At 39.8% G+C, this 16251-nt stretch overlaps 1 protein-coding gene across 8 annotated transcripts in view; it reads right to left on the bottom strand.

Moving 5' to 3' along the window:
• The window catches only part of MSRA (methionine sulfoxide reductase A), a 455502-nt gene extending 441980 nt beyond the window's left edge, over positions 1 to 13522 (bottom strand). For 5 of the 8 annotated variants that reach the window (XM_042934998.1, XM_042934992.1, XM_042934994.1 and 2 more), the window contains exon 1: positions 12749 to 12901. Coding sequence is in view for 3 of the 8 variants with exons in the window: in XM_042934989.1 (XP_042790923.1) it covers positions 13090 to 13225 (136 nt within the window). In the remaining 5 variants the exon portion in view is untranslated. Of the gene's footprint in view, positions 1 to 12748; positions 12902 to 13089 lie in introns of those variants that run through there. The other 3 variants (XM_042934989.1, XM_042934999.1, XM_042934991.1) reach the window with 2 other exon arrangements.
• Positions 13523 to 16251: the final 2729 nt, after the last annotated feature.

Raw genomic sequence — 16251 nt, 5'->3', positions numbered from 1 at the left:
CAGGCTTAAGTTCCAGCATTATATTAATAGAAATCCCTTGGTTCATATCTTGCCCCTGGAAATGCATATTTAAATTTATGCAGCTTATTCCTTAAATCGGGCGTGCATTGTCCCGTAAGTACTGCAGCAGAGAGCGACCTAATCTTATTCGTCCAACTCCTAATTTTCACCAAAAAATAATTACTCCCTTTTATTCCACTTAACAAAATAAATCCACAGAGCTTCGTAGTATCAGCCTAATCCTGAAGAAGAAGAAGAAATGTTTTTGGTTTTTGAGGGTTTTTTCAGTTTCTTAAAATAAAAAGTTATCTGCAAGGGGCTCCTCAGCCCTCCTTTTACATGCAGAGGCAGCTGGGTGCAGTTTCTACTCTTGGAGGTCTGCTGTCTCCCAGCAACCTGGCTCCGGTTGTCAGGGAGAGACCCCGCCTGAGCCGGGGCTGTTATCAGGCCCGCTGCAGTCCTCGGTGGGGGGAGTCGGGAGCTCTGCGCAGCGCTTCTTCATGCCAGTGCACACGTCTCGGTGTGCAAGGAATGCTAAGTGGTTAGCTAGGAACTCTGGGGACCAGCAGGAGTTGCTGCAGAGGGCTTACTGCTAGATGACGTAGCTCCTTATGAATTGGCTCTCAAAAAGAGATAAGGAAATGGAGGTTTTCGGCAATGCAGTGTTTTCTCCGGGGCTCTATTTGACAGCTGGCTACTCCATTCTGCAAACCCTAACGTGGTTTTCTTTTCATCTGCTAACTACAGTACATTCAGGATTTTTTCACTTTAGCTTTCATTTTCTCCAGCTGGAAAGTTATGCATTCCCTCACAGTATTTCATTTTCATGACTCTTGCCTTTTGGGTAAAATCTGTTAAAATATCTTTTTTATTTTTTTAGTTGGCCAAGGAGTAAGTTTTGGTCTCATGTGAACAATGCTTTTTAATTCTTCACAGTGCATTTGACCTAAGCAAAGTATAAATTACCTAACAGTAAACTACTAATAAAAATAATCAAAGGTAAAATAGGAAAAAGTTACAGAAGAAAATTCAACACTAATGTTATTACTTTACCATGGTAACATGGTGAAAAGAATTCATTTTCTATATATGCTCGGGGAAGACATTCAATGTTTCTAAATTTTATTCTTCATTTTATAAAAATGTAATGATAATACATTCATTGGAACATACTGTAACTCTGCATTTCTTCCAGTTTCACTATTACCAATCTTTCTTATATTATAATGCAAATTTAATACACTTACTCAACAACAAGCTAGTAGATTAGAAATATACCCTGCTGAGAAACACTGCAGATATGCTCATACTAAGGAACCATGTCTTTCTTTATGAAGGACAATAACCTTATTTGACCTCTCATAAAAGACTCAGCTTACAGAAGAGATCCCAGCTAACCCAGAGGATATGGTGGTGTTTGGTCAAGGTAAAATCAAGCATTTGGCATTGTTAAAAAAATAAGACATTTGGCTCAAAATGGAGTCGCTTATGCAAAGCCCCACACCACCAATCCAAGACTTAACCTACAGTTCTGGCTGTCCCAGAAATGAAATCTTAAACCAGTCAATCAGGAATTGCCTGATCAGCACTAGTTAACTAGTTTGCCATTGCCTAGAGGAACATATCCTTGCAATAACCAACCCGCTCTTTTGCCTAGTATAACTTCCTTGTTCCCATTCCCTTCGCCTGTAAAAGCCCTTCATTTGTGTACAAGCTCCTTGGAGCTCCTTTCTATCTGCTAGATCAGATGCTGCCCAACTTGAGTCCACTTTTGCTCAAATAAACTCTTAAAAAAATTAATATGTCTCAGTTTATCTTCTAACAGGATCATGAGTCAAAGTAGTCAAGTATCTCATCAAATGGGAAGAACATTTTGATAGGACATCCAGGGGAAAGATACCAGAAAACCAAGCAGCTTAGCCACTGTAATCTAAGCAAGACCTCTGGCCATGCCAGCAGGGCACCATAACCAGACTAAGAGTTCAGGAACCACCAGGGAGAAAAATAGCAATCACTGAGCTCCACATATATTACATGAACTCAACTTTCACCTCCCTAGGGAGACACAGTGGAATGAAAGTGCAAAACAAGGCCCCAAAGCCCTAGCTCCACCACAAACTCCAAGAACAATCGAAGTTGAAACTGCTCCCAAAAGGCAACATGGAAGGGGAAGAAGTGAGTTGAGCCTTGAAAGACCCAGGAAGATTTACATGGGCTGTGAGGAAGAAAGCAAACGTCCTGGAAGAAAGGAACTAATCGGAGTCAGCTGAGGGTGTGGGGCATGGGCGGTGCAGAGCTCAGGAACACTGAGGTTAACAAGTTACAGGAAGTTTCTAACTCCAGGATGAAAAGTGTCATCACGTTAGCTAGGACGCAACAGAAATTACTCAAATCAGATGGCTGCAAGCTATCAGTAGAAGGGAGGAGAGGGAAAAGACAAAAGCAAGGAAGGAATGTGTTCCGTTTTTTGAAAATCAGCAGTTCCTGCCAAGGAGATGCCCAGATACGCGTTTGCCCAATCACTCCTCACGTGAGCCAGCTTGAGTGGGTTGGAGCTAATGATCTGTGCAAAAGCCCCTGAGTTATCCTGAAGTTACCTTTTAGTTCATTATACTACTAAGACCTCCTCCTGTGGGTGGAGTTTCCTGCCATTTTTTGAACATACATTGTATGCACTACCATACTGACATGCTAGGCATGTGCAATCGAACCGAAGTGCCTAATTAATAAAATATGTATAAGTTCCTTATGTATATGTTAGCTCCCTGCCCCCATTCCCAATACACCAAATAAAAGCTTCCTGTGCTAACCCCATGGGGAGAAAGTACTTTGAGAGCTATGACTCTGTCTCCTTACTTATAACAATAAAAAGTTCTCTGCTTTCAATACTTCTTTGGGTTGTGTTCAACTTGCAGCCAAAGTGCAACTGAACTTGCCTTGAGTTCAGTTACAATCGCACCGATCACATAGTCACTGTTATTTCCTACGCAGTGGTAGTATGAAATTTGAGGTTTAAACAGATGTCTAATAGCGGTGCTCACAGTAAACTGAGAAGGATAAAGGCAGAGACCAAGGAAAGTGTGATGGTTATTTTATGTGTCAACTTGACCTGGCTAAGGGATACCCAGATGATGAGGAAAATCTTCTTTATGGGTGTGTCTGATGCTCTCAAACTGGGAATTTATGATGGAAAAGAGACGAAAGAATAGGATAGAGGCCCCACGACTTTCACTCATCATGCATTTACACTCTGAACCCATCTTTTGCAGAATTCAGTCTCTCATACTTCATCAGAGTTCGAAGATTTTGGCTGGCACAAGATGACAGGGTCGGCCAGCTGCTGTGGCATGGGAAGGGATCGGGCCATCTGCCGGGTTGGCAGGACACTGGGGTCTATGAAGGGGCAGACCAAGCCTAGCAAAGAGACCTCCACTCTGGTCCTTGCTGAAGGCCTGGAGGCCTCTGGTACTCTTGGGGCCCATGTCACAAACTGATGTCTCCTCACCCAACTAGCTCCCCATTCCTTGCCTCAGCTGTCCTCACTCTCCTCCCTTCCCCAGAGCATCTTTCCCAACCATTGCTGCAGATTCCTAACAAATCCCAGCTTAGAGATTTAAAGATGAGGGGGCTCCTCATCATTTATCCTGGCAAGTAGAAGAGTTTACTACTGGTCACAAGAATGATTGGTAAGACAGTCTGAAATCAGCCCAAGTCTATCACCACTAGTGAAAAAATTATTTAGAGTATATATCGCAGGGACAAAAGATCAGCTATGTTAGCTTCTCTGTGTCATCCTGGTCACACAATGTTCACACAAAAAGACCACCTTTAGCCAACATTAACCATACTTTACCTGATATCCATACACCATAACTGAGTGCCTGATGTGGGTAGTGTCCTCTGTGAACCGTTACGGACTAAGGAATAAAACAGGATCAACCATGGCCAGTGCCCCCCTTTAAGGAGTGAAACATGGCTCCTCCCTCTGGACAGCCTTCTTTTTTTTTTTTTTTTTTAAAGTTTATTTTTGAGCGAGAGCGAGAGAGAGTGGGGAAGGGGCACAGAGAGAAGGGGACAGAGGATCTGAAGCGGGCTCTGCACTGACAATAGAGAGCCCGCTATGGGACTTGAACCCACAAACTGCAAGACCATGACCTGAGCCAAAGTTGGACACTTAACCAACTGAGCCACCCAAGCACCCCAGAACAGCCATCTTTCGAGGTAGCTCTCCCTCATATGAGGAGAAAAGATATTGATTTAACAACATGGGTAGTAGAACAATATCTAAGTAACAATGTGAAATCCAAGAGGAGGATTCATGAAATAGTGCATAATTATCTGTCCAGAAGAAAAGAAAGGGATCACTTAGGTTGTAAAGAAAAGGGAACCAGGGCAAGTTTTGAGGAAGAGGTAGCATAAGGATATATGGAAAACAATATTTCACCTGGGCAAGCATTTAACAAACATTTAATGAATGGCTAAATGAAAACACCGGTATATGAAACCCACTTGGGTAGAATCACATGAGCAGCTCGAAAGACAAAACACTGAAACACATGTTAGCCAGAGGCAAGGTGGGAAGAAAGGCTGGGACAGTAAGGATCATCAGATCAGGAGAGGTATGGAATACCCTTATGCCAGGGACTTCAGGGAAACACTGAGGGTTCTGAAACAGAGGGTAAAATAAAGAGCTGTAGACAAGATGCAAAGAGGAGAAATAATAGCTCTGTGTCCTACAATTTAGAAATTAATCACACATTGGGGAAAATTTTTCTAAAAGGAAAATTGTTTTCTATCATTTTCTTTTAAAAGTCTATGTACATCACTCAAAACAAAAGAAATACACATAATGCCTTCTACATAATAGTGGAAGGAATTTGTCCCCAAAGATCTTTTCTTTGTATAAATGATGCCACCACAATTGATGCTTCAATAAAAATGAATATTTATGAAATGTAAAATGACTTGGATTAACTTATTCCAATTTCACCCTCTAAATTTAGATTTTTAAATCACGCCAAAATGTAGATTTTGATTACAAAAGCAAGTTGGGAAGGAAAAGAAAAAAAAAAAAAAGACTTACTTGACAAGAAAAAGAGCAAAATTTAAAAAACAGAATTTGAAATAGGGATGACAAAAGATGACAGAAAGGTGGTCAATTAAACTAAAAACCGCAGAAAAGGATCATCCTCAGAGCAGAGTTCTTTAACTCAATAATGCAGTCACTTATGAAGAATCAAGTTACACGAAAGCCTGAAGGAAAATCTCCCACTTGTGTGTCCCATCCATCTTCAGCTCACTGCACAGCCCTCTCCCCAGCTTTTAGTTTCTTAGCTATCCTTTCAGAGTTTCTTTGTGCATACATCTTATTATTTTCCTCCCTGTTCACACAAAAATTAGCATACCATACAACACTGTTCTGACCTTGCTTTTCTCACTTAACGCTATATCTTGGCAATCGCTCCACACCCATTCATATAGATTTTCCACGTTCTTTTTTACAGCTGCATATTCCATTGTGAAGACGAACCACAATTTATTTAACTAGCCCCTATTGATGGGCATTTGGGTTGTTTCCAATCTTTGGCTACTGCAAACAAAGCTGCAGTGAATAACCTGGTATAGTCATCATTTGGCATGCGTGCAAGTGTATCTGTAGGATAAATTCCCAGAATTGAATTCCTGGGTCAAAAGGTATATGCATTTAAATTTTTTACAGATATTGCCAAATTGCCTTCTGTAAGAGTTGAGCCAATTTACACTCTCGCCAGCAATGTACAAGAGTGCCTTTTTCCTTAAGGATTTACCAACAGAGTGTACCATCAAAGTTCTGGATTTTTGCCAATCTGAAAAATGAAAAATGGTGTTTGCATTCTCCTCATTATGAGAGAAGTTGCTCACTCTTTTATATGTTTAAGAGCCAATTGTACCTCCTTTTCTATAAACTATCTGTTCATAACCTCTGCCTATTTTTATAATGGATGTTGGTGTTTTCTTATTAATTTCTAGGAGCTTCTTACATATTAGGGAGAATAGTCCTTCTCTTATAAGTTGCAAATATTTACCCCAGTCTTTCTTTTGAATTTGTTTACGGTAATTTTTGCCATGAGAAGATTTTTATTTTGATGTGATCTAACTTATCAATTTCTTAAGTCTTCTGATTTTCAAGTCATAGTTAGAAAGGCTTTCCTTACCCCAAGATTATAAAGGAATTTTTAGGAATTCTCCTTTTCTAACATTTACTTGTTTCATTTCTTTTTAAATTTTTATTTATTTTTGAGACAGAAAGAGACAGAGCATGAGCAGGGGAGGGGCAGAGAGAGAGGGAGACACAGAATCTGAAGCAGGCTCCAGGCTCTGAGCTGTCAGCACAGAGCCCAACGCGGGGCTCAAACTCACAGACTGTGAGATCATGACCTGAGCTGAAGTCGGACACTTACCAACTGAGCCACCCAGGCACCCCTGTTTCATTTTTACATGTAACTAAATGGAGAAACAGTAGAGTAGATAACATCACAAACTCTAGAGCCAAACCGCCCACATTCTTGTTCCAGATCCACCATTTATTAGCTATGTGACCTGGGATAAGTCACCTATCTCTATGGGCCTGTTTCCAGATCAACAAATGAGGATAATAATAATTACCACATGGGGGGGGGGGTTATTGTGAGGATTAAATGTCTTGGTAAAAGTAATTACTAGAGTGTCTGACATACAGTAAGCACTCAATAAACATGAGCTATTGTCAAATATCTCTTTAAAACTTATCCTGGTTTAAGATGTGAAATACAGATCCAACTTTCTTTTTCCATATGGCTACCCAGTTGTCCCATAGCCATTTTTTGAATATTCCATCTTTTCCCCACTGATTTAAGATATCTCCTTTATGATATACTACATCCTCATAGGTATTTAAGAATTTCTCATCTTTCTATTCTGCTCCATTGACCTATCTATTCATGGACAAGTATCACATTGATTTAATTATCGAACTTTACTTTTACTATATGGTAGGGCTAGTTGCCCCTCTTTGCTCTTCTTTAACAGTTACTGTAACTCTTCCTGTTTATTTTTCCCTATGAATTTTTATTAATTTTTTTTAAGTAGGCTTCACACCGAGCACAGAACCCCCACACTGGGCTTGAACTCAGGACCCTCAGCTCTTGCTACGTTTATTCATAAATTTTAACTTTTTTGGTTGATATTATAAATGGAGTGTTTTCTTCCATATATTTTCTAACAAGTTGTTTACACAGAGTAAAACTCTTGGTTGTTGTCTAGTATATATCCTGATACCATACTATTAATTCTCTTAGATTTTCCAGGTATATAATCTCATCATCTGCAAGTTAGTGTCCGTTTTACCTTTTCTTTTCCAATTTGTACATTTCTAATTGCCTTCTCCTATATAAATGCATTAGCTACCACTTACAAAACAATGCTAAATAATAACACCAATCACCCAGAGTAGGCCTAGTCATGCTTTAACCCACTTTAGGCAGCCTTGGAAAAGTTGCACAGTAAAGAAGTTTGAAGATGTGAATCTCACCTATCAGGCCACAGTAGTAGCCTATAAAAAGATGAAAATTTTCTCAACTTCAAAAAAAATTACAATAACCCAATTAAAAATTGGGTACAAGACATGAACAGACTTTTCTCCAAAGAAGGCATACAGATGGCAACAGACACATGGAAAAAATGCTCAACATCACTCATCATCAGGGAAATGCAAATCAAAATTGCAATGAGATATCACCTCACATCTGTTAGAATGGCTAAAATCAAAAACGCAAGAAACAAGTGTTGGTGAGGATGTGGTGAAAAAGGAACCCTCAAGTACTGTTGATAGAAATGCAAACTGGTACAGCTACTAGAGAAAACAATATGGAGATCCCTCAAAAAATTAAAAATAGAATTACCATATTATCCAGTAATTCTACTACTAGGTATTTATCCAAAGAAAACAAAAACACTAATTCAAAAAGACACATGCAGTCCTCTGTTTATTGCAGCATTATTTATAATAGCCAAATTATGGAACCAATCCAAGTATCCATCAATAGGTGAATGGATAAAGAGGATGTGGTTTTATATACGTATACACATATACACAACGGAATAGTATTCAACCACAAAAAAGAATGAGATCAAGGCACCTGGGTGGCTCAGTTGGTTAAGCATCTGACTTGTGATTTCAACTTAGGTCACGATTTCAGGGTTTGTGGGATCAAGTCCCACATCGGACTCCATGCTGACGGCACAGAGCCTGCTTCGGATTCTCTCTCCCCCCACCCTCTCTGCCCCTCCCCACTCATATTCATTCTCTCTCTCTCTCTCTCTCTCTCTCTCAAAATAAATAAACTTTAAAAAAAAGAAAATTTAAAAAACGAATGAGATCTTGCCATTTGCAACAACATGGATGGATCTAGAGAGTATAGTGCTAAGTGAAGTAAGTCAAGGAAAGGTAAATACCATATGATTTCACTAATATGTGGAATTTAAGAAACAAAACAAAGAAAATAAGAGACAAATCAAAAAACAGAGTCTTAAATATAAAGAACAAACTGATGGTTACCAGAGAGAAGGTGGGCGGGGGAGATAAAATAGGTGAAGGCAATTAAGATGAGCGCTGAGTGAAGTACTAAATTATTGAATCACTATATTGTACACCTGAAACTAATATAATACTAGATGTTAACTGCACTAGAATTAAAATAAATTTTAAATAAAAAATTTTTAAACATGAAAATTTTCTTAACACAAAAAGTTAAGATTAAAGCTAAGATAGGGATGCCTGGGTGGCTCAGTTGGGTGGCTCAGTTGGTTAAGCATCTGACTTCAGCTCAGGTCATAATCTCACAGTCCATGAGTTTGAGCCCCGCACCAAGCTCTGTGCTGTCAGCTCGAGCCTGGAGCCTGCTTCAGAATCTGTGTCCCCCTGCGCTCTCTCTGCCCCTCCCCTGCTCGTGCTCTGTCTTGCTCTGTCTCTCAAAAATAAATAAAATGTTAAAAAAAAATTTTATAGAGATTAAAGCTAACATGATAACCTTAACAACAAAAGCATTTAGTAATGGGGCATACCAGCTACTAGGCTGAGCAAGAGTGGACCATCTCCACATTTTTCCCGGATTAGGACTTCAGTGGGAATTTCTATGTTTCTTCATTAAGCATGATGTTGGCCTTTGAGCAGAAATAGATTTATTATATCATGTTATGGAAGTAGCCATCTGTGTTATTATCAGAATAGTTGTTAAAGGTAGTCAAATGACTTTTCAGCATCCAGATGACAGTTATATCATTTTTCTTCATAGATCAATTAAATGATGAATTATATTAATAGATTTCCTAATACTGACCCATCCTTACATTCTGGAACTAACTCCCATTGCTGGGCTCTGTTCACTCATATTTATTTAGCAGTTTTTCATCAATATTCGTAAGTGGGACAGGTCTGCAGTTTTCTTTTTTTTGTGCAATCTTTATCAGGTTTGGTTTTAATATTATACTTACTGCTTAAAAAGAATCTGACAATTCTTTTAGTTTAAATACGATTGGAATAATCTGCTCTTTAAATATTTAGTAGAAGTGTCAGTGTAAACCTGTCTGAACATGATGCTTTGAGAGGAGGCAACTCTGACAACTTCATTTCTGCTAGAAAAATCATTGTGTTTAGATTTCCTAAATGTTTCCGGTTTCAGTTTGGGTCAGTTATATTTTCCTAAAAATTATCTATTCCATCCAAGTTTTCGAATTTATTTTCAAAGAGTTAAACAAACAGTCTCTCATGAGTCTTTAAATTTTCAATTTCTATTACTCCCCCCTTTCAGTTGCTAATTTTGTATATTTGTACTTTTTCCCTTTTTTCTTTATTAGACAGCTACAGCTCATAAATTTCATTGTCATAGTTCAACTGTTTTTCAAAGAGGCGCCTTTTGGACTACTCATATTGTTCTACTGTTTTTCTATTTATATTTAAAGTTCTTAAAAGAGGACACCATGGGCAGGTGTTCTACATCTCTTCCTCTCTCCAAAAAAGACCACAGTAATATAGTGAAGACTATAGAACAGTGTTCACCTAGTGAACACTAAGAATATAAAGGCAAGAAAGTAGAGATCACATAGGAGCTGTCAGTGTTATCTTGAATGATATCTCCAAATCCCAAACATCTGATCAAAAAAACAGATTAGCAGTATCTTCAATAGGCAAAACAAACCAAAAACAAAGTGCTATTAGAAAAAAAAAAAAAAAAACTGGGCTTTTAGAGTAATTAATTCACTGGAAATAAGATTAGTTCTAACTATAATAAATTCACATTTTAACAACATAGGAGACACTCTGAGGTTTTAATTATAAGCCTTCCACCTCCTGCCTGTCTCTAGCAATTAATTGCCCACCATTTCAGTTCAACAAGCATGAATTCCACTTTTCCCCAAAGTTCTCTGAGTATTGCTGTCTAGTCAGGCACTAAAACAGAGAGAGACTGCCTCCACATAGAAGATCAGGCAAACTGCTCACATGCCCTGCCAGCCAGCCAATGCTGTCCAGGACCCGCCACTAACCTGAACAGAGTGTGCCTCAAATGAGGCAGTCCAGTCCAAGTTTAGTTGTAACCAATCACCCAAAATAGGACGACTCATGTTTTGATCCACTATAGGTCGCCTGGGAGAAACTAAGCATTAAAGAAGTTTGAAAGATTGAATCTTAACCTTCTTGCAAAGTAGAAATCTATTAGGCCACAGTTTATTAAAAAAAAAAAAAAAAAGTGTTAAGTTTCCCTACGAATATCAAAAAAAGGTAGGATTAAGGCTAAGATGTAACTCTTCACACGAAAAATATTTGGTAATAGTGCACAAAGACAGAGCCTTGTACTAAGCTGAACCAAAGACACTAAATAAGACTTATCTTCTAAAATCAAAAGGTGATGCTTTTATCACAGAAATTTTGAGAGTCAGGGCACAAATAACAGACACAGAAACAACAAAGAGAAGTGAAGGGCTGTTAAACAGATTGGAGGCTGGGGCAGAGATGAATTTGACTTTCAAAACAATATTATTAAATCCATAAGCTTCAAGCTTACAGCCACCAAAACCTACCAAGGAGGTAATACTATCCTGCCCATTTCTGGGGCCAATCTGAGAACCTTCAACAATCTGTCAAAGCAGGAGTTGTACAAGAAGTGGGGACTGGACCGGCTGCAATCTAAAACTGAAATATTTGGGGGGGGGGGGGGGAAGAGTTACAACAGCAAAGCAATAAGGACATAGGCACTGCATATACATATGCATTGTAGGCTTAGCCCTACACCCAAAAAAAGCAGTTCACTGGTCTAGATACAGAGGTATATGCATGATTATATAAAAAGACAAGATGGAAGAGCCTGGAACAGAACCAGGCCCTGAGGTTTTCTGTTAGATTTATTAGGTGGATATGACAAATAAATCATTGGCTCATTTCCGTCATGTTGGTTAATCTTCTACCAAAAGTGTCATTTATGTACCAGGTAATTGATTGGGAACACTTTGGTTAAGATTAAGCAGAACTAAATTTTGGTCAAAGCTAATCTTGAACCAGTTTGCAGCTCTGAACAAGATGTTTGTGTTCATTTGTTTGTTTTTTAGATTTCTGGGAGGGCATACCAAAACACCCATAGTGTGTAAAGAGTAAGTTCAGGACAAGCTGAGTATGTGCAACATTGAAAAAGCACTACCTTTAAGTATCCATTTATGAATACTGGTTTGTAAAAATATATATAATTTATTTTTAAAAATAAAATTGTAAAAAAAATTGTAAAGTGTAAAAAATATTATTTTTAAAATAAAAGTTTAAAATTAATTCTCTGAGCCAAAAAAGAAACAAATTTTTAGGGCTGGCTATGAGTTGGGGTTGAAGTGAGGGAAGCGTAAGAAGTAGAACTGCTAATGTAGATGGAGAAACAAGGCACACAGTGTCAGTTTCCAAACTGCCTCAAATCCAAAAAAACTCTACCTCTCCCCCTCTCATACTGATTAGTGTGTACTATACGCAGAGCCTCGCTGTGACCTCCTCCTATATATACCCAATAATTCTTTAAGGAAAAGAAAAACAGAATTCCTAAAAATTTTTAAATGTAGGATTTATCTTGGCATTGAGCCATATGTAGAGGACTAATCACCCTTTAATCCTTCAACAACTCTTAACACAGTGGTTTACAAACTATGACGTGTTTGTTTAAAGTACAAATTGCCAGGGCCACACTCTGAGAAGCACTGCACCAAGGTAATTCTACTTAAAGTATGGTCCCCTTCTGCAACAGAAAATGAGGCTTAAGCTTTACGAAAAGAACCTTTAGAGTAGTTTAACATTACTGGGCACCCAAGCATTTTTCTGACTTTTTTTTTCTTACTGTATTTTCCAAAAGTATTGGTATGAGATTGGAAAATGTTTAACTTTGTAAGGCACAGCTAGCTCTAAAGCGGACACCTCCGCACTACTGACTCAAACACGGGCAGACCCGCAAGGACGGGGCTAGGGGCAGCTCCCGCCAATTAGGAGAAACCGGGCAGTCAAGGAGAATAACAGAAGCCCGAGGGTAATTCTTGCAACCAGTACAGTGGACTGAGATACAATTTCAAAGCTGCAATTTTCATCGTTCTGTATCATTCCATTGCTTCTAGTGACAACACGGCACCATCGCTGCAAGTGGCCACTATTCCAGCGAACCGTGCACAAAAGAGGAGGCACAGAAGCCGGCACTGAGGGCACACGCACCTGTGAGCAAGATCGGAAATCAGGTCAGCGCTTTTCCTACCCAAAGTTGGGAGCCACCGGGGTATTTGCACTCTAGGTGAGTTTTACCAACATACTAGATTCCATCAACGTGCTACATGCTGTTTAAGAGAGTGAGAAGCCAAACAAAGAGGACCGAAGACCCCTCCGCCCCCCCTCCCCTAGCGAAGCCTCTTCGCGCTTGCGCAGACCCCAACCTAGCTAATCCGCCCGAAGCCGGCCCTCCGCTCTCTTCCGGGAGGGCGGAGGACGCGCAGCCACAGGGCGCTGACGCGCATGCGCAGCGACGAAGACCGTGCTTCTGCGCGTGCCTGAGTCCTTACCCGCGACGGGGATCGGCTCCTTCCGGCCCGGCAATGCCTCCTGGGGGCTGACGATCTTAGAGGCGGAGTCGCCCATTCTCGGGACAGGAAAGAGGCTGTGGAAAAGCTGGCTAGCTCTCCTGGTGGCCAAGAGCATGGGCGGGCCGCTGGCCGACGGGCGGAACGGCGCGGTCGAGAGCGGAGCGGCTGCTGCGGAGTGGGCGGCTGGCGCCCGGCAGTGGGACCGGCGTGCACTGGGCCGCGCTGCAGGCAGGGGGTCCGCCGAGGCCGCTTGCGCTGCGGGCTGTGGCCGCTGCCGACCCGGAATCAAGGTTACCTAAGGCTCTGGCCGAAGGGCTGTAACTGAGGGCGTGTTCCGCCCGGGGGTAGGGGGTGGGGTAGGCGTCTGAGGGGGGCCTGATCCTAGGAGGCCATCAGCTAGTGTTTCTGGTTCGGCTTCAGTACAAACTTCCCAGGGAGAGAACAAATGTACTAATTGAGATACGAAGTACGTGAAGCGGCAGAGGTCAAAAACAAATAATGCCTAGCCTTTGATTTTAAAGTTCGTTCCCTCCTTAAAAACCTTAGCAGTTGTTCAGTATGCCCAATAAGGCATAAGACGACCTACTTTACAGGCAACGAGGACGTATGTGTATTTCCACTGGAGCCATTGTAATGGTAAATTATCAAAAAGATGAGGATCCAAAATAAAAACTAAGCACAACTTTCAAAAAGCTCAGTATAGGGAAGATAATTCAAAATAATGTTTTATGTATATACACACATACATATACAGTGATAAGCCCATTTTGCGAGGAAGAAAATAGAGAAGCTCGGCGCTAATACCACCATTAACGCAGTTTGTGTGAATTTAATGCTGCTGTTGGATCATTCTTGTTTCTCAAATCGTGGGAGATAACATTTGTTTCTTTGACAAATTTTCAACCCAAAAAATAAGGTGGGTGAAGCCAGATGGGTGACTTGGGAGTTCCATATGTGAAATTTTGGTTTCACACAAATGTTCTGCCAGAATGGGCAGATAGTCTCACGAGGGAAGGAACTTCAGATTAGCACTCACAGACATGAGAAGGTTTTGACTTGACCTCCCGTGAGTGAGTTACCTTTTTGTTTTAATGTGGTCTGGACTGAAACAAGGACAGGAGAACTGGCCGTACAGTATTGTAGAATAAAGTCAGACATGTAACATTAAGCTTAAATTCTTTAGTTTGTAATTTAGATTTCGTCTGGGCAATTTGCCTCGGTTTTTACTTTTGTTTATCCTATGAGATTATACAGAGTAGTTTCTACAGGCCTCCTGAAAACACTCCAAGGTAATCCCTTCCATGTTTGGTCACTGCTAAGCACTTGAAAAATTAAGATCACTTTTCTGTTAGAGGAAATATTTTGTGTATGTGTATTTTTTCAATTATTGCCTTTTAATACATACTGATTTTCTGTTTTTATGTCTTGTGGTTGATTGTATGAAATTAAACATTAGAAATAAACCAAGAACTGAAGAGTTTTTCATGTTGCAAAGTACTTATATAATGTTAAGTTAAAAAGCACTACAGAGCTACAGTATGTGTATATGTACTACGTAGTATATACAAAAATGCGTATACTTCCACTTGTTATACCCACTAAGGAAAGACTAGAAAAAAATTTAAATAATGATTGTAGATTTGTTGTTGTTCAAGGTAATGGTCTACTGATTGTCACTTTCTTAAAATGGTCTGTATTGTTACAGTGTTCTTAAGTGTTCCAATGCCTGATACTTAAATTACAAAAAAAATATTTTTAAAGGAAAAATACCTCAATTTATTTCAAAGCTTTCTCCCTCCCATAAAGCAGGGGCTTCTTATCTCATTTTCCAGAATAGTTGCAAGAAAAGTTACACGCAGGGAGGTTGGTTGGTTGGTTGGTTGGTTGGAGGAGAAAATTAAAAATTCCTGCCTTCAGTGATGCCATTTTCACCACTAGGACTTCCTTTTCTTCAGACTCTCCTAATCCCTTCTGAGCTCCACACTTTTTTTTTTGTCCATGTTGGGCACACACTGCTTTAATTTGTTTTTGTTTTGTGTGTGTGTGTGTGATTATGCACTGGTTTTCCAACAATTCTAACCATGTATGTTCTTAGGCTGCAGCCTAAGCATCCTTTTTGATAAGACAAAGACTCAAAATACAGTTTAAACAAAATAGAAGTTTATTTCTCTTTTACATACAACCTAGTAAGTAGCTAGTAGTTAAGTACTGACAGGACCATGTATTTTCTTCTATCTCTTACTGAATTAGCTTACATTAGTGCCCAGTGGTTAGTATTGGTTTAATTGGGCCAAAATCCTGATTTAGATTAACCAAAGTTTATTTCCCATTTGTTTAAGAACAGCTCTGCCTTGGCCCTTGGAGACAAGAATACTTAATACTCTATCCCAAATCTAGGCCTAGGTTTTAGTTGGGATATAGATTAGGTTGCTTTAACAGAGACCTGAGAATATTGTATCTGAAATAAGATAGGTTTTTTAATTAAAGCATAGTTGACACAATATTACATTCATTTCATATCTACAATCTAGTGATTAAACAAATCTATAGTTATTCTCATCACAAATGTAGTTATCATCTGTCACCATACAATGTTATGACAATACCATTGACTATCTTCCCCATGTTGTGACTTATTCATTCCATACCTAGAAGCCTATATCTCCCACTCCCCTTTACCCATTTTACCCATCCCCACCTGCTTCCCCTCAAAACCATTAGTTTGTTCTGTGTATTTATGGGTCTGAAGCAAGACAACAGTTTTAGGGTTTTTCTGTCACATACTGGTCCAGAGGTAAGTGGTCCAGGACTAGTAGGGCAGTGCTGCTATCCTCCTACAAAATCTCCATCATATCTATTTTTTTTTTAATGTTTATTTTTGAGAGAGAGAGAGAGTGCACAAATGGGGGAGGGACAGAGGAAGACACAGAATCTGAAGCAGGCTCCAGGCTCTGAGCTGTCAGCACAGAGCCAAGTGTGGGGCTTGAACTCACGAACCCTTGAGATCATGACTTGAGCCAAAGTCGGACACTTAACTGAGCCACTCAGGCACCCCCATTATATATGTATCTTTTTTTTTAACATTTATTTATTTTTGAGAGACCGAGTGTGAGTGTGGGAGGGGCAGAGAGAGAGACAGAC

This window comes from Panthera leo, chromosome B1 (genome assembly GCF_018350215.1).
Source record: "Panthera leo isolate Ple1 chromosome B1, P.leo_Ple1_pat1.1, whole genome shotgun sequence".
Lineage (NCBI taxonomy): Eukaryota > Metazoa > Chordata > Mammalia > Carnivora > Felidae > Panthera > Panthera leo.
This window is presented reverse-complemented; position numbering and strand designations above follow the sequence as displayed.